The sequence below is a fragment of the Dermochelys coriacea genome, chromosome 1 (assembly GCF_009764565.3).
Source record: "Dermochelys coriacea isolate rDerCor1 chromosome 1, rDerCor1.pri.v4, whole genome shotgun sequence".
Lineage (NCBI taxonomy): Eukaryota > Metazoa > Chordata > Testudines > Dermochelyidae > Dermochelys > Dermochelys coriacea.
In genome coordinates this window covers 8,250,192-8,272,262 of record NC_050068.2, presented here as the reverse complement: position 1 = coordinate 8,272,262, position 22,071 = coordinate 8,250,192, and the positions used below count along the sequence as shown (strand labels likewise).

General features: G+C 42.8%; 1 protein-coding gene across 1 annotated transcript in view; it reads left to right on the top strand.

Moving 5' to 3' along the window:
* The window catches only part of LOC119849263 (disintegrin and metalloproteinase domain-containing protein 20-like), a 202,866-nt gene that overhangs the window by 139,700 nt on the left and 41,095 nt on the right, over window positions 1-22,071 (top strand). Inside the window, exons 15-17 of the mRNA XM_043504014.1 lie at window positions 894-999; window positions 7,649-7,832; window positions 18,227-18,304. Coding sequence (XP_043359949.1) covers window positions 894-999; window positions 7,649-7,832; window positions 18,227-18,304 — 368 coding nt within the window. The remainder of the gene's footprint in view (window positions 1-893; window positions 1,000-7,648; window positions 7,833-18,226; window positions 18,305-22,071) is intronic.

Below are 22,071 nucleotides of genomic sequence, written 5' to 3'. Positions count from 1 at the left end.
AAAATACACTTCTTACTGTAGATGCCCAATGGTCTTTAGCTTATTTCTTCAATAGGGCTAAATGATTCTGATAGTGCCATAATCTATTCATTTCTATCCTGATAAAAAGAAACAAGTGCTTAAGTCTCATACACTCTCAGAATTGGTTAAGCTGTACTTCCATGAGACCTACACTTTAGCATCAGACCATATTCTGGATAGAATTCAGTCACATTCCACTAGGACCAAGGCAGCTTCTATGGTATGCCTTAGACATATTCCTTTTATACAGATCTATAGTGTTGCAACTTTGAACTCTTTACAAACATTTTACAAAACCCTATCCTTTGTATTTAGGATGCAGATTGGATGCACAATTTGTCAGGGCAGTACTTCAATCTCTCTCTATTATAGGACCCATCTCCATCCAAAGGGAGTACTGCTTGTCAAACTGTCCCAGGAGGTATAATATGCAGAGGACACTCTAAGAAGAAATAGAAGTTATCAACCTGTAGCCAGAATTCAAGATGTACTGTATATTCACTCTCTACACTCACCCTTCCTTTTCTTTAGAGTCCTAAGTACAACCTTTGAATTGGATGAAATAGTTGAAGTGCCATGCCCCCTTTTATAGCCTTGCCCTCAGAAAATTCAGGAACAGCAAGGGCAGGGGTAGGAAAGGATGTGAGAGTTCCAACCAGCACTGCTACCTAAAGGTTCCACCATCACATCTGCACCAGGGGTGCCTCCCATGAGGGTGAATATTCAGACTTCATGTCAAAGAACTCTGGTTACAGATGAATAACTTCAGTTTCCCCTTAACTCCTTGAAATGATTGGAGGAATTGTTAGAATGTTGTGTGCTTTTATTTCTGTCTTGTCATTTACCTTGTGCTTCCCCCCCCCTCCTTGCAGCAGCACATCTGGCCCCATTGAGTTGTTTCAAAGCAGTGAATACTAAAGGTGACCGGTGTGGCAACTGCGGTGGAGATGGACTTACTTACAATAAGTGTAAAGATAAGTAAGTTTTATATATATATATATACACAAATGTCTCTGATCCCTTAGAAAAATGTACTAAGAAGAAACCCCTGTCAATAAGACACCCTTACTTTAAGTAGCGTCAGAAAAATCAGACAAACGAGGAGATGCAGAGCAGCATTTTATTGGCAGTACAGTTTATTTAAACCTTTCATTTTCAACCCCACTGTGCTTAATGGGTGTCATAAATATAAAGGGAAGGGTAACCACCTTTCTGTATACAGTGCTATAAAATCCCTCCTGGCCAGAGGCAAAACCCTTTCACCTGTAAAGGGTTAAGAAGCTAAGGTAACCTTGCTGGCACCTGACCCAAAATGACCAATGAGGGGACAAGATGCTTTCAAATCTGGGGGGAACAAAGGGTTTGGTCTGTCTGTGTGATGCTTTTGCCGGGAACAGATCAGAAATGCAGCCTTCCAACTCCTGTTAGATTAGTAAGTAATCTACCTAGAAAATGAATTAGATTTCCTTTTGTTTAATGGCTAGTAAAATAAGCTGTGCTGGATGGAATGTATATTCCTGTTTGTGTCTTTTTGTAACTTTAAGGTTTTGCCAAGAGGGATTCTCTATGTTTTGAATCTGATTACCTTGTAAAGTATTTACCATCCTGATTTTACAGAGGTGATTCTTTTACCTTTTCTTTAATTAAAATTCTTCTTAAGAACCTGATGGCTTTTTCATTATTCTCAAGATCCAAGGTTTTGGTTCTGTGTTCACCTATGCAAATTGAGGGTATTTTATCAAGACTTCCCCAGGAAACGGGATGTAGGGCTTTGGGGAGGGCAGGGATATTTTGTGGGAAGATGACTCCAAGTGGTCTCTTTCCCTGTTTTGTTTAAAACACTTAAGGCAGCATACTGTTCAAGGAAAAGTTTGTACCTTGGGGAAGTTTTAACCTAAGCTGGTAAGAATAAGCTTAGGGGGTCTTTCATGCAGGTCCCCACATCTATACCCTAGGGTTCAGAGTGGGGAAGGAATCTGGACATGAGGCTTGATTTTTTTTTTATACATAGTCTTCTGTTCAGGCCATGAGGAGACAGAAGCAGCATTGGTACTGGTGATGTGGCTCTTCCAAACCATAGCAATTATATTACAACTCCCTTGCTTCCTAGCTCCCCTTCATCACTTAGCTTAAAAAGCCACAGGTTTTCTCTCCTAGATCAGACTAACCCTTTCATTAATCAAACAGGGGAGGATGATCATAAGGCTGATTGAGGCTAATCAAGATGATCCAGGGAACAAAGGCTTAAGCAGTCCCCAAACACACAATCTCAACTGATCCTGTAACTTTAAGTAACCTGAAAGAGAGAGAAGAAAAACAAGTAGTCAAACTCACTAACCTCAAGATTAGTAGTCCTGAACTGCCCATAGGGTGCTTTTCTCTTAAGTTAAGCAGAGGTGGTATTTCCACAAATTACTGTGAGTCCAGAAAACAAGACTGCTAATATAAATGGGTATAGAAAAGCAATGAAGGGGTGACCTGTTGCCTCTCCATCCAACCCCACCATCTTCTCTCGCACAAGGATCTGGGTTGGCAGTTTAGTTTAATAAGTCTGTTTCATCAACACAGAGCCCATTTGGGCTCCTTTCTTGGGTAAGTGTCCAAAAACAAACTTAAAAACAGAATGTTTCCAGTCACTTACAGAATCCCAAAAATCTATCCCAGGTTATGCCTCTTACCTCAGAGCCTTGGCAAATGAAAAAAGTTCCTTCCCAGGGCCTCTTATCTGTTTGACTCTGAAAAACTGCAATCTGTCCATCCTCCTTCCCAAAGGCCTGCTTCAGCTCTCTTATAGGGAATCAGCTGCTTGGGGTTCCTTCCTGTGCCAGGTGTCTCTGGTTGAGTCATTTAGCAAGATTGCTCCAGGCTTCAAGTCTCCTCATATTGGGTTTTTCCTCATATTGGATTCTTCACGTTCCCTGCAGGGCAGCTCTCTTGCTCCATCTCACTCCTTTTCTTTCTCACAATGGGCCAAAGAACTTTGTTTCAGGATAGATGAGTTCTGTTGATTATCAGGAATAACCATTTTTATAATTGTTTACTATGCTTAATCTTAACTAAATCCTATGAACTCAAATTGTCATAAAATTATAGGAAAATACACCTCTTTAAGTCTTGTTTAGATTTAAAGTTGGCTGCTTGTCATCCTTTCACTGGTTCCATGCCTTTGAGGGCTGGTTTTAGTGACACCTGCAGCTTCTAAATATGCAGTCTGTTTAATGAATATGCAATGAATGAAGAATGAATATGTTTTTAATTGTCTTTATTCTTCTGTGGCAGGAAAATATCAGAAAACTGAAAGTTTTAATTTTCTTTTTATCCTGTCTATTTTCTGAGATACTCCTTCTGTTGAATTCTAATATAACTGGAGATAAAATTCTGTTCTCAAAAAGTCCTAATGCTCCTGTTCTTTATCTAAAAGTTTTTAGTTTTCTAAACAGTCTCTTTGAAATGCAATATTTTTAAAGAGAGGTTGTAGCTTAAATAGTTATTAAAGAAGTCCTTGATTCTTCATCATTTTGGAGAGATGATTCTTTTTGTCTTCCTGAGTAGGGTGAGGGATTTATGTACTGTTAAATTAAATAATCTCCCACTAATATAAATATTCTATACTTTAAATGGCTTCTTGTATTATTAATCAGTTGAGTAGTTTATAGTACTAAATTTGGTACATATAACATTTGACATAGCAATGATATTAGGAAATTATGTTAGAAGCTTTGCATTTAGGTAACCTATTTACAATTATGCATTTCATAGAGATGTTTTCCATTTCAACACATAATAAATAAACAAAAGGTTTATAACCTTTCCAACAATGTTTTTCTTAAAGGCTTTTCTTTATGAAAAGAGAAAGGAAGAGTTCACTTTATGCCTAGAGAACACATCCCTACATTCCTCTGTGAAATATCTTGAGTAAAGAACATCCTTGCATTCTGTTACATGACCATGTTTTTCCTAAACTATCTTCTTTACAATGTACAATCCTTGAGATGAGGATTTATGTCTACCGAACAGGTATCTTCTTCCAGGCAGAAGTGCCATGATCTTGATAAAACACTCTTTTTTCATTTAGTTGCCTTTTAGACCAAATGGTGTTACCAGTTGCTATTTTTAGAATTAAAACTCCTATCAAATATTCTATAAAAAGCACCCATCACAACAACCATGTTTACATCTATATCCAAAAAATTAGTATTAAGAAATTGGCATAGAAAGTTAAAGCAAAATAAAGTTAAAAATGGAGCTTTACTGAGTTTGTATATTCCCTCTTAGGAGAAATAAATATGGTCTGATCTCCCTTGACACGTATCCCCAAGATGACAGAAAGCAGAAGCCTCTTGGATTTCCTTTGATTAGCTTGAACATCTCATGACATAACTAACTAAGAACATAACATGCATTGTCCTATTCACTGAGCATCCTGGCTACAACATTCGTGTAGATGTATCTTAATATTCATGAAATGTGCAAATAAGTTTGTAATTAATTTATATTGTAAGAATAATTTAATAAATACCCATTTTTGTTTTGATACTGAGATATTTCCACAGACCCCTCTCTGGTCTCTCTGAGCACATTCCCCTTGCCTGAGATTCTCCCAATCTTCAACCAGGTCTTGTGCATGGTGAACCAACCATGATTAAGGCTCTGTGTTTGTCACAGTGGTCATGGAAGTCATGAATACCGTGACCTCCATGACTTCTGCAGCAGCTGGTCTGCCTGGCCCGGGGGGTCACCTGAGCAGCTTGGGCTGCCTCTGGGCCAGGTGCACCTGCCACTTCTGGAGCAGTCTCATGCCCCCACACCCCTCAGCAACAGGAGTTTGGGTGAGGGGGGTTGGGGTGCAGGGCAGTGCTTACCGGGGGGGGGGGCCAAGAAGGGTGACAGGAATTCCCTTCCCTCAACTCCTAGCTCCACATGCTGCCTCCACCCGCAGGCACTGTCCCCACAGCTCCCATTGGTCACAGTTCCCAGCTAATGGGAGCTACAGAACCGTGGCTTGGGGCAGAGAGGAGGCAGCACATGGAGCTAGGATGGAGTGGGCAAAATATGGCCCACGGGCTGGATCCGGCCCCTCAGGGCTTTGGATCTGGCCCGTGAGGTTGCCACCCCCACGGTGCTGCTCCCAGATGTCCAGCACCACTTCCCTGTGGCCCCTGATTGGGGGTGCAGAGGGCTCTGTGTGCTGCCCTCGCCTGCAGGCACCACCCCAGTAGCTCTCATTGGCTGGGAATGGGGAACCGCAGCCAATGGGAGCTTCAGGGGAGGTCCACACAGAGCCCTCTGCCCCCTTCCCCCAGGGGCCGCAGGGACATGGTGCCGTCTGCTTCCAGGAGCAGCATGGGGCCAGGGCAGACAGGCAGGGAGCCTGCCCTGGCATCTGTTCATGCCACTGTCATCCTGGAGCTGCTCCAGGTAAGCAGTGCCAGGCTGCAGGCCAAACCCCTCCTGCACCCCAACTCCCTGCTGTGAGCCCCCTGCCTGCATTCCAACCTACTTCTGCACCTCTACTGCATCCCAACCTCCTGCCCTGAGCCCCTGCCGCACCCATCCTCTGCCCTAACCCCTTGCCCTGAGCCCCTGCACACTACACTCCCCCAGATCCCAACCCCCTGCCCCGGCCCTGCATGCAATTTCTGTAACTAGATGTGGCCTTGGGGCCAAAAAGTTTGCACACCCTTGAGCTAGGAGCTGGGGTCATTGCTTCCCAGGAGCCAGGAAGGGAGCCTGCCCTAGCCCTGCCAACCCCCTTCCCCAGCACCTACTGTGCCCCCTGGACCACTTCCCCCCTCCCCCAGCACCCAAGGCACACTCAGGGCTGCCCTCCCAAGCCACCCCCACCCCAAGTTTTAGTCGGGGCGCATAGTAAAAGTCATGGACAGGTCACGGGCCGTGAATTTTTGTTTACTGCTGTGACATGTCTATGACTAAAACATAGCCTTATCTATGATTCCTCAGTAGGTCTGACTGAGTTTGGCTCCTGCAGGTCTTTCCTTTGGGAGTTATGACCATTGGGTAATACAATGACGAGGCAGATGGTGCTGCTGCCACCACCACCTTGTCCTCCTCCACTTCCTGCCAACAGTAAAGATGAGTGATCTACTATAGTGCACCTTCTCTGAGCTATGAGGAGCAGAAAGGGTTGAAGTGCTTGTTTGTAGCAAGCAGGTTCAGGATTGCAGGAGAAGTTGGCTGCTGTCCAAGACTGTCGGCTTTATTTCTTGAAAGACTTCAAACTCCTTCCTTTCTTCTGCTTCCTCTGACCACACCCTTCAACTCTGATTCCCCAGCTGGCCACATAGTCCAAAAAGATCACATAGAATCATAGAAACGTAGGGCTGGAACAGACCTTGAGAGGTCAGCTAGTCTATACACTCACATTGATGCAGGGCCAAGTAAACCTAGACCATCCCTGAAAGGTGTTTTGTGTAACTTGTTCTTAAAAGCCTTCAGTGCCAGGGAATCTACAACCTTCCTTGGAAGCTTGTTCCAGTGCTTAACTATCCTTATAGTTAGAATGTTTTTGTAATAGCTAACCTTAATCTCCCTTGCTGCAGAGTAAGCCCCTTACTACTTGTCTTGCCTTCAGTGGACAAGGAGAACAGTGGATCACTGTCCTAGTTATAACTTCCCTTAACATTTTGGAAGACTTCTTTCAGGTCCCCACTCCACCCCACCCCCAGTCTTCTCTTTCATTTTGCTGGTATCTTTTAGTTTGCAAGAGACAGCGGGAATTGTAGCCTATGATATAGGTGGTTTGCAATGGCTCATGTGACTGAATAGGCCTATCAGAGATTTCCATGATCTTTGGCAGTTATTGCAAATGTATGTATCTTGTTTGGGAGCTGTTCTTCTCTTCTCAGCACTAAACATAACCAATTACTTTAACCTATCCGCATAAGTCAGCTTTTTAAAAACCTTTTCTCCATTTTTATTGCTGTCCTTGGGTCTCTTCAATTTGTCTATCTTTTTTTTTTTTAAAGTATGACTTCCAAAACTGGACACGTACTCTAGGCAAGGCCTCACCAAGTCAAGCAGAAGAATTAACCCCATGTCTTAAATACAACTCTCTTGTTAATACACCACAGAATATTAGCCTTTTTCACACTGCATTATATTGTTTCCTACCACAGTGATTTGATCCCTCAGATTTGAAACAGGACAACAGTGATAGAGCCAGTGAGAATTCCCATAGAAATGAGAAATACTAATTTTCATTCATACATACCAGAGCACTTTACAGAGGAGGGTAGTAGGGCTGGTGGTAGAACAGACTTACAGTATAGAATCAAAATTCAGGACACAAACTCAATTCCTTATTCCTAGGCATCAGGCCAAGAGTACTGCAGAAGCAGCCTTTCACACTGCTGTGCTGTCACCTCTCTACCTTGCTGCTGCAACATTGAGCTCCTGTTTGCCATGAAGGGTTGTGTTCACTTCAGAATGATCAGTAATTGTGCTGGAACATTAGTGGGGTTAACAAGTAACACAGAGAATGGGTGTTGGGAAAGTTTTATAGGAGAGACTTTGCTTCTTCCATAGTAAGACATACCACAAATATCCCAGAGTTCTTTAAATCTTGTATAAATTTTTAAGCAGCTTTCTTATTTTTTTTTTCTTTCAGTGATGTCTTGTGTGGAAGACTGCAGTGTGTTAATGTTAAAAAAATACCTCAGATGAAAAGTCTTGGGTCCATAGTTCAAACCCCAGTTGATGATATCTTGTGTTGGGGTACAGAATTTCATGCTGGGAGAGACACGGTGGATGTTGGCTCAGTGGGAGATGGCACAGCATGTGGTGATAACAAGGTACTGTAGTAATTATAATTAGATTTATGAATAGGGTGGAACAGAGATTAAATGGGGAGGAAGGCCTTGAACATCTCTTCCCCACTTCAGGTTTCCTTCCCTTCTTTTACTTGAAAAACCTTAGAGATCCCTGTAAGGACAGCCTGTTCTCACCCACAAGCAGCTGAAGAAGACCAGCTTAACTCTCTTTACAAGGATCAGGAGATGTTCTATTCCCTTTTGTGTGGTGGATGGAGAAATGATAAGTAGGGGGTCAGTGTCACAGTCCTGGGGTTCTCTGCGCTTTTGAAAATTCCACCTAAATTTTCAGGGCCTAAATACCTTTACAAATCTGTCCCTAGATGTCATCTTCCCTCCTGAAGTTGCTAAGCTATCTAAATCCATCTTCATTTGCTCAGTATACGCCAGAGCATGACTAAAAAGACAATACTGTTCAGGAAGAATGTTTTTACAAAAAAGTTGATCTTGCAACATGGTCGGAGTATAGCTAGATTTGAATTAAGCCTTCTCTGCCTGGGTATCTATCTGGGTTTGAACTACAACTCTAGATACAAAATCCTCAGGTGTTAAAATAGTGGTTAAAACATCTGGGGTCTATTTCAGGGGCGGGCAAACTATGGTCCATGGGCCACATCTGGCCCATCAAACCATTTAATCCAGCCCTCAGCTCCCACCGGTGAGCAGGGTCGGGGTTTGCCCCGCTTTGGCACTCCAGCCGGGGAGCAGGGTCGGGGGCTTGCCCTGGTCCGCACGGCTCCCAGGAAGCAGCCAGCATGATCTCCCTCTGGCTCAAACCCTCCCCCCCGGCTCCTCTGTAGAACATGGAGGCAAGGCCAAGTGGCTCTGTGCACCGCCTTGTCGGCAGGCGCCACCCCTGCAGCTCCCATTTGCCACAGTTCCTGGCCAATGGGAACTGTAGGGGTGGTGTCTGCAGCCGGGGCGGTGTGCAGAGCTGCCTGGCTGTGCCTCAGAGCCAGAGGAGGGATGTGCTTCCAGGAGCTGCTTGCGGTAAGTGCTGCCTGAACCCTGCACCCTGTGCCCCCCCACCCAGTGATCATCCAATCCTCTGCCCCAATTCTGATCCCCTCCTGCCCTCTGAATCCCTTAAGCCCTCACCCCCCATACTCCAACTCGGAGCCTCCTCCTGCTCCCTGAACTCCTCATTTCTGGCCCCACCCCAGAGCCTGCACCCCCAGCTGGAGTCCTTACCCCTTCTTGCACCTCTACCCCCAATTTTGTGGGCATTCATGGCCTGCCATACAATTTCCATACCCCGATGTGGCCCTCAGGCCAAAAAGTTTGCCCACCCCCTAGTCTATTTGTTCCATCACATGTAAAGATACAACTGATGGGATGACTAAGCACCGTGTTATTCTTCCATTGGGTGGAAATACAGGAGTTTATCCATCTAATTAGCTTCTTATATGTCCACTTTCACTGTATTTTTATTTTGATACCTGAGACTATCTGCACAATCCAGTCTCCTAGATGCATAGTACTTAAACTGAGAAAACAAGTAAGTAAATCTAATTATTCATGTCGGAATATCAGTGACATCATTGCAGAATTTTCTGAAGCCTTCAAGGTCCATTGTAGCTGTGTTTTAAAAGTGCTTTAAAGTCTGCCTTAAAAATGGAAAAAGATCCTGGAAATTTAAAAATAACATAATTTTTTTTCTTCAGATAGTGGCCCTGAAGATAGGGTCCTCCACTTCAGGTGCATCCCATGTGCCTTTGATTAGAGATTTTTCAGTACCACTACTTGTTTGGCCCACCCGTGTTGCAGACATCATGCCCCATACTGAGGCTATATAGAGTTGTGCGAGCAAACCAATCTCAATTTCTTCTTAGCCACCGCGGCTTGAGATGGAATGTCTAGCATGCACATTTCTAGTGTTTCCCAAAGCTTAGCTTTAGCATCTTCTAGATTTTATTTTATTTTAGTGTACTTATTTATTTCTACTCTAAGTAATATATCGTAACTTTTTTTAACTTCATTTGAGGGTTATTTTTTCCAGTCCTTCTCCCCATCTTCCCCTCCTCCCTTCCAACAAGTTTTCACTTGGAAATTGTAACCAGGATATTCCAGGATTCAAGCACTGCCTCACCTGCTGGGAATCTATCCCAGACAGTGGCGGGCATTCCCGGTACGTTTTCTGTCTGTGGGACATTCACATCCCACAAAAGTGCAATATTTTCTCAACTTTTAAGAGCACAGCTAGAAAAAAAAAAACAGATTAGGCTCAGGCTCCTTATGATGGAGCTCTTCAAAGAGTACCTCAGTACTGCCTAAGCATAACTATACTAGCAGAGACTCTAAACACTCTGCTTACAGAAAGGCTGCATTGACAGACCTTCCTATACTACTTTTGATACCTTGACAGGCAACCCAGACTCCTTCAGTACTGCTGTAGTCTAACCAGGCATCTTGCGATACTTCGCTACCTCCAAAGCAGTTGATCTGTTCTATAGCGACAACCTCCACCAGGCAGGGTCTGTCAAAGCAGGCTCCACCATCATGAATGTCCCTCATTCTCTGTGCAAATCCACCTGCTACCACAGAAGTTTAAATATTCAAGAGACTTATTGTCTCAGACAAGTCGTAGTCTCCCTCTTATTGGATGTCAAGTGCCTGTTGGTACCGAGATCAACAGGGTCACTGGGATTGGATCTTTCCACAGTACCATTTGCTTCTCTAGTACTTCCCGAGCTAGGCAGACCTCCTTCTCTAGATGATGTTGAGATTCCCTCTTTTCCGATTCCCAAATTTCTGTGCATGGTTCCCCTGTCTGCCAATATAGGAACAGCCTCCCTGACACCTTTTATGGAAAGAGAGGACCCAGAGACAAGACAATCCATGTCCCTTCTTGTCGGTATAAGCAGCATTGGCTGCCACCTCTTATGCCTTATGGATCCCCTCTGTGGCCACACTGGGATCCTTGAGCCACCTATTGACAACAGTTTTCAAGAGCCCCAAGTCTATCTTTTGGTGACCACGGGGGAGATGGTCTCTTGCTCCATCTCCTCTTCCTCAACAAGCTCAACTGAAGGAGATGAGCAAGAGCAAACAAGAAAGGTCACTCCACAAACAAATATCGACGCCTTTTCTCCAGATGAGGCCATAATGCCTCACCTACCTTCTCTGGCTGACAACTTTATACAGTTTCAAGAGCTGATGAAACAAATTGCCGATTTGCCACAGAAACCATTAAGGGAGGTCTAAGAGTTGAAGAATGTTTAAAACTTATGCTTCATTTGACTGCCTCACCTCAAGGGACTTTCCCAGTAAATGATGCTTTACCAAAACCCACCAAGACCATCTGGCAGACCCTGGCAACAGTACCACCTACATGTAAAGACTCCAAAAAAGAAAAAAGCATTACATTTTAGCCAAAAAATCTGAACTTTTATTTTCTCACCCTTCACCTAACTCCTTGGTTATCAAAGCCGTCAACAAACATGGCAGACAATCATCTGTGGCCCTGAAGTTTAGGATCATGGCCCACAAAAATTTGATGGTGAAGTATAACCACATCAACTATACTGAGTTAAGCAGCTTTATTAAGCACCTTCCTGTGTAACATCCTGAATAGTTTTTAGGCCATCATAGTTGATGATTAGCTCTTATAGCAAGAACTTCATTATAAGATTCCTTAGATGCAGCTGCCTTTGCAGCTCGTTCCTTTTCTTTTGCAGTTGTCCTGCACTGAGCACCAAAATACTGTGGAAGACCTTTCCTTTGAGACTGCAGGGGATATGAGGGAGGTGCCCACACCTGACCATTCTTTTTAGGTGACAAATCTGAGGAATTGCCCTGGACTGAGTTGTCAATAGAGGAGGTTTGGGAACAAATTAATAAATACAATACATCATCATCAGGACCAGAGGGCATTAATCCAGGAGTTCTGAAGGAACTCAACACAAGCTTATGCCCAAATTTGTTAGTCTCTAAGGTGCCACAAGGATTCCTCATGGTTTTTGCTGATACAGACTAACACGGCTACCACTCTGAAACCTGTCAACACACTTAGTAGTTCAGCAATTTCATATTTATATAACATGTCATTTAAATCAGCTTATGTAGGAGACGACTGGATGATAGCCAAATGTGACACCAATTTTTAAAAAAGACTCCAGTGGCCATCTTGGCAATTACAGGCTGGTAAGCCTAACTTCAGTACCAGGCAAACTGGTTGAAACTATAGTAAAGAACAGAATTATCAGACACAGATGAACACAATTTTGTGGGGAAGAGTCAACACCCCTTTTGTAAAGGGAAATCATGTCTCACCAGTCTATTAGAATTATTTGAGGTCAACAAACATATGGACAAGGATACAGTGGATATATTGTATTTGGACTTTCAGTAAGCCTTTGACAAGGTACCTCACCAAAGGCACTTCAGCAAAGTAAGGAGTCATGGGGTAAGAGGGAAAAATCTCTCATGGATCAGTAACTAGTTAAGACAGGAAACAAGGGTAAGAATAAATTGTCAGTTTGCTACTTACCTGTCTCCATTCTGCAGTGTTCCCCAGAGAGCTGTACTGGGACCAGTGCTGTTCAACATATTCATAAATGATCTGGAAAAGGGAGTATATATTGCAGTGAAGACAGGTGCAAAGAATTAATTTAGCTTCTCCGCAATGGCCTTATCTTGCTTGAGTATTCTTTTAGCAACTCGATCATCCAGTGGCTCCACTGACCGTTTGGCAGGCTTCTTGCTTCTGACGGTGTGTGGGTTTTTTTTTGTTTTTTTGCTATATAGTTTTTGAGTCTTTTGCTAGTTACTCTTCAAATTCTTTTCTGGCCTACCTAATTTATATTTTTACACTTGGCCTGCTAGAACTTATGCTCCTCTCTATTGTACTCAGCAAGATTTGACTTCCAATTTTTAAATGATGCCTTTTAAGCCTCTAACCAACTCTTTTACTCTCCTGGTTTTAGTCATGGTGGCATTTTTATGATCCTCTTACTCCTTTTTTTGTAATTTGGGGTATGCATTTAATTGGAGCCTCTATTAGTGTTTTTAGAAAGTTTCCTTGAAGCTTGCAGACATTTTACTCTTGTGACTGTTCCTTTTAATTTCCATTTAACTAGCTTCCTCATTTTTGTGTAGTTTCCCTTTTTGAAGTTAAGAACTACAGTGGTGGGTTTCTTTTGGTTCCTCTCTCCCATCAGGATGTTAAATTTAATTACATTATGCTCGCTATTACCAAACATTTCAACTGTATTGACCTCTTGGACCAGATGCTGTGTGGACTAAATCAAGAATTGCCTCTCCCCTGATGGGTTCTGGGGCTAGCTGCTCCAAGAAGCAGTCATTAATGGGGTCTAGAAATTTTCTCTCTACATCATGTCCTGAAGTGACAAGCTCCCAGTCAATGTGGGGATAGTTCAAATCCCCCATTATTATAAAATTTTCTATTTTTATAGCCTCATAATCTCTAAGAGCATTTCACCATCACCATCCTGGTCAGGTGGTTGGTAGTATATTTTTACCGCTGTACTCTTATTATTCAAGCATTGATTGCCACCATTCTACCAAGTTTCTGTGATACCTATTATATCAATATCCTCATTTAATACTAGGCACTCAAGTTCACCCATCTTAGTATTTAGATTTCTGGCATTTGTATACAAGCACTTTTAAAATTTGTCATTTTTTAGTTGTCCCCCTTACTGTGATGTAATTGAATGGGACTTTTTTCATTTAACTGTTTCTCTTCAGTTCCTACTGTTAGATGTTGATACTTGTTTGGCTGTGTGCATGTTCCCTCTGTGTGCTGCCCCAGCCCTGTGCAGACAGCTAGCATAGCAGAACTCTAGCAAACTGCCCAATGATCACAAGATCTGTTAAGGGATGAAGGCACCCAGCCAGGTTTATTGTTGACAAAGCATGGTACTAGTATCCCACAGACTCTACTGGACCACTAATATATATATGCCTGTAAAAATAGACTAGCTCAGTGAACGGTGGGACTTTCCATTCCTCCCTAGGCCAGACAAAGATATTCCCTCTGAGATACATCTTTATACCCCGATACAAACAAATTAATACTGCACCTCTGACATAGTTACTGCCCCCTGATGTGGCTACACTCATTACCTTGTACATGTTGGTTTAATCAAAACATCTCTATTCAGTACTGTCATCCTGACCTTATCTTTTAGGAGGGGAGAGTATGTTCCTGTTCTACTTCGGGAGTGTTTTTGTACCATTCTTCATACAGGGATGTTCTGGTACCACTTGATATCAGGATGTGTTTGCGTACTTACTCTGACTAGCACTTCTTAGGAATGTGTATTTCTGCAATATCAGCCCTGTTCTTGCCAGATTCTGTGAGCCTCATACCCGGTCTCTAATATCAGGGCTTATGATCTTAGGCTGTCTTCCTACTACACCTACCTGTACTTTGTCAACATCCATCCTCTCCTCTTTACTAGGATGTAGAGAATCCCTATTAATAGATCCTCAATTATGGGATGTCTTTGTCCGTACTGTGTGCTCCTCTGAACCTGTCGGCTTTACCCCCAGCCCCTAGTTTAAAAGCTCCTCTGCAACCTTGATAATTTTAAATGCCAGCAATTCAGATCAGTTTTGGTTTAGGTGGCACCCATCTTTTCTGGATAGGCTCCCCCTTTCCCCAAAGATTCCCTAGTTCCTAATAAACCTAAACCCCTGCTCCCTATATGATCATCTGCATGCATCTGATTGAAGTGAGCTGTAGCTCATGAAAGCTTATGCTCAAATAAATTTGTTCATCTCTAAGGTGCCACAAGTACTCCTTTTCTTTTTGCGGATACAGACATGACTGCTACTCTGAAACCTGTCATCCATGTATTGACACCCTTCCGTTCTGCCTGTGTAACTGACCCTGCATGTGGAACTGGAAGCATTTCAGACAATGCTACCATGGAGATCTTGGACTTCAGTCTCATACCTAGCATCCTAAATGTGGCCTCCCAGCCCTCTTTCCTCATTTCCATATATTATTAATAAATATACCAGGACCACCAGCACTGTACATACATCTGTCTAGATGTCTTGAGAAATCCACAGCCTTCACACCCAGCGGGCAGTTCACCATATGATTTTCCCAGTCATCACAGAGCCAACTATCTATGTTTCTAATGATTGAATCCCCCATTATTATTACCTGTCTCTTCCTAATAACTGAGATTCCCTCCCAAGAGGTATCCTCAGTGCTAGAGGATACCATGATATGAAAGGAGAGTCCCAACTATGGGATCATTTCCCTCTGCTCCAGTTTGATGTTCTTCTCCAAGACTTTCATCCTCCTCAGCAGCACAAAGGTTGTCAGACTGGAGCTGGGATCACTCTACAGTGTCCCAGAAAGTCTCATCTGTGTACTTTGTCTCCCTTAACTCCTCCCGTTTAGGCACTCTGGTTTCAAGAGCTTGTACTCGGTCTGTGAGGGCCATGAGACTAGGAAAAAGCTCAGGGAAACAGCAGCAAGGTCACAGGCAGTATAGGCCTAGGCTGCATGTTATAGGGTCCCTGTGATGGAACCCAGTATAGAGGGTGGACTTGGGTACCCCTACCGGACACTGGGTAGTGGTTTGGAGCACTGAAGATGCCTGCCAGATAGCTCATCCGTAAAGATTGTGATTGTCCCCAGAAGGGGAGGGACTTGGTAACCTGGATGGAGTACCAAGCCATGGATCTGAAGCAGCAGCACCAAGAGCAAGAGAGGCCACATATGGAGAGAAGACGGGTGGAGAGAGCGCTGAAGAGGATGCAGCTGAGAGACTGAGCTAATCTCCAGAGCAACAAGCAGGAGGTGCCATGAGCAGAGAGGGAACCCTGTCAATGGGGGGGATTTAATTGCCGTCCCTCCCATTACAGTATTCAGGAAGAAAGGTTCATTACAACCATATCCCAAGTTTCTCCCAAACACATTTTCTGAATTCCATATTAACCTGACTATTCATCTTCCAGTTTCCTTTCCTGAAATCAGACCAGACCAGGGAGGAAATTGTTCTCTACACTTTGGATGTCAGAAAGGCATCAGTCTTCTGTCTGGACAAAACTAAACCCTTTTGAAAGATTCCCAAACTGTTTTGTTTAATTTACAGACAGATTCAGGGAATCCACCATGTCCATTCAAAGACTCTCAAGGTGGATGTCTTCTGAGGTATTAGCTCATTCTACAAGATCCCAGTCTACTTCTCTAGCACTCTTGAACAATGTTCTAGTGGCGGAAACTTGTAGAGCAGCAGCCAACACTATGCCTTGATTCACACAGCCAGATCACATGCTGCAATTGACAACTAAGTTGTGTCCTCAGTGTTGGACTCCAATCCAAAGCTCTTTCCAGGGATAGTGCTCAGGAATCTGTAAATTCAAGCATTCTCAGGCACACTTCTGAAAGGAGAGGTTACTACCTTGTGCAGTAACTGCAGTTCTTTCAGATGTTTCCCTATGGATGCTCCATTATCCTCCTTCCTTCCCCTTTGCTTCAGAGTTTCGTCTTCTGAGACTTCATGGTAGAAAAGGAACTGAGGGAAGTTCACTAGCACAGCTCTATATATCCTCAGTACAGGGCACAAGGAAGTCTGGAGTGCATGAGTGGGCCAAATTGGTACTGCTACCAAATATCTCCAATCAAAGGCGCAGTTACCGACAAAGCGAGTGACCTCTCCTTCTGCACAACGTCTTTAACTTCTGAACTGGTAACTTTTCTCCCCAACAGCATCAAATAAAATCTGTATTTTGATGCCAGATCCACCCTTTTTTCCCTCTCATTTCAGTTTACCACCATCATCCTAGGAATTTCAGGTTGATGCCCCCATCTGATCCAGTTGTTACTCAGCTCTTTGCTCTCACTTCCCCATATGATTTTCAACTATGCATCCATTTTATAAATAGGGCCCTGCCAAATTAACGGCCATGAAAAATGTGTCATGGACCATGAAGTCTGGTTCCTCCCCTCCCCCTGTGAAATCTGGTCTTTTGTGTGCTTTTACCCTATACTATACCAATTTCATGGGAGAGACCAGAGCTTCTCAAATTGGAGGACCTGACCCAAAAGGAAGTTGCAGGGGGGTCACAAGGTTATTTTAGGGAGGATCCTTACTTCTGCACTGCCTTCAGAGCTGTGAGGCCAGAGAGCTGTGACTGCTGACTGAGGGCCCAGCTCTTCAGGCAGCAGCACAGAAGTAAGGGTGGCAATACCATACTGTGCCACCCTTACTTCTGCACTGCTGCTGGCAGCAACTCTGCCTTTAGAGATGGGCTCAAGGCCAGCAGCCACTAGTCTCTGGCCATCCAGCTCCGAAGGCAGCACAGCCGCCTGCAGCAGTGCAGAAGTAAGGATAGCAGTACAACAACCATCACTACAATAACCTTGCAAAACCCCCCGCCCCTGTCCTTTTTTGAGTCAGGACCCCTATAATTACAAAAACATGAAATTTCATATTTAAATAGCTGAAATCATGAAATTTACTATTTTAAAACTTTTATGACTCTGAAATTGACCAAAGTGGACCATGAATTTGTTAGGGCCTATTTATAAAGCATAAATCATAATCCTAAATGTCCATTTGATACTCTAGATGCTCTCTTGAGCAGCTGCTCATTGGGAATCTCCCCAGCAGGAATTTTCCTTAATCCTTCAAAAGGCATAGGATATAAAATGACAGACTAGTTTTCTATCAAGTAATGCTGGAAATAGTGGCCAAAAATGATTAAATCTGACAAGGTGACAGGGTAACAGGTGAAGGTAAGGAATTTTAAATGCAATGCAATGAATAAAGGGTGAGCCAGTAAAAGAATACGGAGGAGGAGGGTTATATGGTCAGAAAATTGAGCTAGGATGATGCTTTTGAATTGATGGGGAGCTCTGCAAGATGCTAGAAATAGATGTTGCAGTAGTCAAGAGGCTGTGGATGACTTTTAGCTGTTACCATGTATGGCTGCTCCTTAAAACTCAATTGATGCATTCATCCAGCATTACTCTCTTAACTTGGCAGCTGATGCCTGCTTCAAGACAGCAGTAGTGCAAGGCTTTACACTAAAAATACTTAAAGGAGAAGTGCTATTTGCCAGAAACTGACTCTTTGAGTAGAATGCCCATATAGTTCACCCTTGCCACGTCTTCAGAATTCGGATTCTGATACGGATTCTGAAGAAGTAGAGGTAACTCTGTTCTGCAAATGAACACATGCATGACCTTAATGCTTCCTATTTTCTAGAGGGTTTTGACTGTGCTGCCAAGATCACACTGTGCTAAGAAAATCTGAAAAAAAGTTATTTACCATTAACCATTCTTTTTGACCTATAGTGTGGCTTCCTCATCGAATAACCAGTAAGAATACAGGCTTTCCTAGTGCCATTCTATTATCTAATGTATATTTATTTCTGAACTTTTACAGATATGTATAAATAGGACATGTGTCAATATAAAAACTCTGGATTACGATTGTAATTATACAAAATGCAGTAACAGAGGGGTAAGTAGTAAAGATTTTAACATTCTCAGAATTTCAGAGTATAATATGTAGAACACTGAACTTAGTCTCTTAGCAGCGATGCTTCACATTAGACTTAAGATTATTTTAGTCAGACAAGATCTTGAAAAGCAGTAATTAAACTATTTTGAAGGCAGAATCTTATCAACTATACATCATTTGATGAAAAGCCACATATGACACGATACAGTCAGAGCTGCAAAATAGCTAGATCTCATGCCATTTTGGATTTTATTGCTAATTTTTTTTCTATATGTTGCATTTACAGTCAGTTGGTGAGTTAAAGCAGAACAAGAAATTCAGGTGTTATGTTCTCATAGCACAAGATAAAGGTTTTCTGGGGCCTTCAGGAATAGGCGTACTTGGAGCACATTACACTAATGCATCTTGGAGCAAACAAGGATAGGATTTAGAGGATTGCACGCTTCATTGCTTCTGTAGGCCAAGTTTATTGCTTGCACAGTCTTGTATCCCTCTGTTAGAATGAACTGCTACATAGTGTGTGTGTGGGGGGGGGGGAACAAGTCACTGACTCCAATTAAGAAGTCCCCTCAGAGGCTAATGGGTATGGGAGTGTTCTGGACCTATATAAGTATGACCCAGATCATTCCAAGGAGGGAGAGAAAGGTGTGGTGACACTCTAAAAGACTGGAATGCTGAAGCAGGGCTGTTGGAAATAATTTTCCTAATACATTTACTAAGGTTCACCATGATGTAGTGTGCACATAAGTATTCCTTTATTAGTCTAACGACCACTTGGTGTTGATTATATTCAAAATACAAATACCAGCATATTATATTTTAGTGACAATATAATTATAAGCATTGCTCATATATGCACAATAGGATCAAGCTTGGGAGAAAACCTTTCTATCTTGGCATGACTGCAGAGGAATAAGAAAAAGCAGTGACAAAGGGGAACCCCTAACATTTTGCCTTTTATAACATAACCATCAATGACAGCACTTGATTATAATCAGACCTTAGCTAAAGCCTGATGAGTCAGTTTATGGCTGAACCCTGACCTCTGGACTGGTTGAGACAAGTTTAATGGCTGGACCCCCTCTCTTCCAGGTTTTCTTCTTATCTTATTTTACTGTATTTCTCCCTAGCTACTGGATTAAGCAGTTCTTTATAATTTAAAGAAGAGACAATCAATTATTTACTGCACCTGGTACCCAAATAACCATGTTTTCTTTATTTTTAAAGAATTATTTACTGCATCTGACCTAAACCTTACATAAGATAATACTGGTATTTCAAGGATCTGTATAAATTTAACACAAACACCATTTCTTCTCATTTCACATTCTCCACTTCTCATTCTTTTTGGTCACATGTTTTGGGCTTATCACTTGCACTAACATCCAAACTCAGTTTAAAATCCTAGTTTACCAGGTCTATATTCCTACAAGTACATAGGGGAAAACAGCTCCAGAAACGGTTAGGAGAAGACAAAACACTGATTGGGGGGTAAAAAACTAAATACTCTATATGCCTTTTTCAGTATAAGTACATTAATGTTTATCTGCCTAACACCCTGGCCAGGTAAGAATCCACCAGTTCACATCTTCTGTTTCTCCCTATAAGCTCCTTGTGCCACCTTCCAATCCACCTTTATTGCAGAAAATCCCTGCAACCTCCCAGCCCCTTTCCTCATACCAGGGGCTCTGTATTACCCTCTATGCTCTGCCTTCCCTGCTCCCAACCCCTGTGGTTGGGGTTTGGTGTGTGTCTCCTCTTTCTCCCCCTGCCCCCAAGGATCTTTTTCTCCCCTGGGATGGACAGACAGCTTGTTTCTTCCTCCCCCACAACAAACATGGGGCAGACTTTGGAGAGGCTGCACACACACACAGAGAGAGGAAGGAAGAGAAGTACTGTGTGGTTGTGTATAGGGCCACTTCACTTTGCTCAGCCAAAACCTGAGCTGAGATCCCCATCTGACAGCAAAGGTCATAATATCCAGGCCAGCAGAAGGTGGTGATAAAACATTTTTGACCATCATTGTTACCTGGGATTCATAGATACTACGGTCAGAAGGGACCATTCTGATCATCTAGTCCGACCTCCTGCACAGCGCAGACCACAGAATCTCACCCACCCACTCCTATGAAAAACCTCACCCATGTCTGAGCTATTGAAGTCCTTAAATCATGGTTCAAAGACTTCAAGGAGCAGAGAAGCCTCCCTCAAGTCAACCATGCCCCATGCTACAGAGGAAGACGAAAAACCTCCAGGGCCTCTCCAATCTGCCCTGGAGGAAAATTCCTTCCCAACCCCAAATATGGCAATCAGCTAAACCCTGAGCATATGGGCAAGATTCACCAGCCAGATACCCAGGAAAGAATTTTCTATAGTAACTCAGATCCCATCCATCTAATATCCCATCTCAGGGGATTTGGCCTATTTACCCTGAATATTTAAAGATCAATTACTTACCAAAATCCCATTATCCCATCATACCATCTCCTCCATAAACTTATCGAGTAGAATCTTAAAACCAGATAGATCTTTTGCCCTCACTGCTTCCCTTGGAAGGTTATTCCAAAACTTCACTCCTCTGATGATTAAAAATCTTCGTCTGATTTCAAGTCTAAACTTCCTGGTGGCCAGTTTATACCCATTTGTTCTTGTGTCCACATTGGTACTGAGCTGAAATAATTCCTCTCCCTCTCCTGTATTTATCCCTCTGATATATATATCTCTCCCTCTGATTCCTTGGTTTACTGATGGATACAGTATTACCCATATTCCTCACAGAAGGGCATGAGACTTGCAAATCTCTGTTAACTAAAGTCCTTGGAGCTCCTTAGATGAATGGTGCAAAATACTTGATTTTATTCCTTCTGAGTAGGCTTCTCATTCACATTCAACCATTTCTCCTCTTCTATAATGTCTTTTGTTTTCTCCCCAATTTTCATCCCTTTTTCAACAAGAAAAAGATAGAACTTGAGGCCTGTGAACTTAGGCATTTATAGATGAATTTCATAGGAATGTTTACAAACCCTGTATTTTATGGCAGTTCTATGACAAACAGCCCTTGTTCTGTCACTTACTTAGTGAAGAGACTGAAGGGCTCCAGCGTGTCAGCAGAATGGGAAACCTCAGAAAAAACTTCCTCGCTGCAGTAGGAAGAGGGCCTGAAACATAAGCCCATGCATCAGAGGCCTGATATGAGGCCTGAAGCCTAAAGTAGAAGCAAAGTTAAGTTGTGAGTAAGAGGCAGGCCCTGCTCACAGAATGTGGCAAGCATAGGGTTCATATTGTAAAAACACATATTCCTAAGAGGTGCTAGGTACAAAACACTTAAGCAAGCACATTCCAGAAGGGTGGCACAAGAACACCCTGAAAAACACATTCCCCAAAGATAACAGGAACATCTTAAGGATAAGGTGTCATAAACCTATAGCTAAGGGTAGCCTAGAATTCTTGCTTACCTGTAAGGGGTTAAGAAGCTCAAATAACCTGGTTGGCACCTGGACCAAAAGGACCAATGGGGAAAGAAGATACTTTCAAATCTGGGGGGGAGGCTTTGTTTGTGCTCTGCGTTGTGTGTTCTCTGGGGAAGCAGAGAAGCATCAGGTCAGAAAACTCCTTCTCCTAAAATCATCCTAAAATGAGTCTCAATATTGCAAAAAGAATATGTAAATAAGGCAAGGCATGTTAGATACATCCAAGGACAAGGAAGGATTTGTGCCTTGGGGAAGTTTTTAGACTAAGCTGCTAGAAATAAGCTTAGGGGGTCTTTC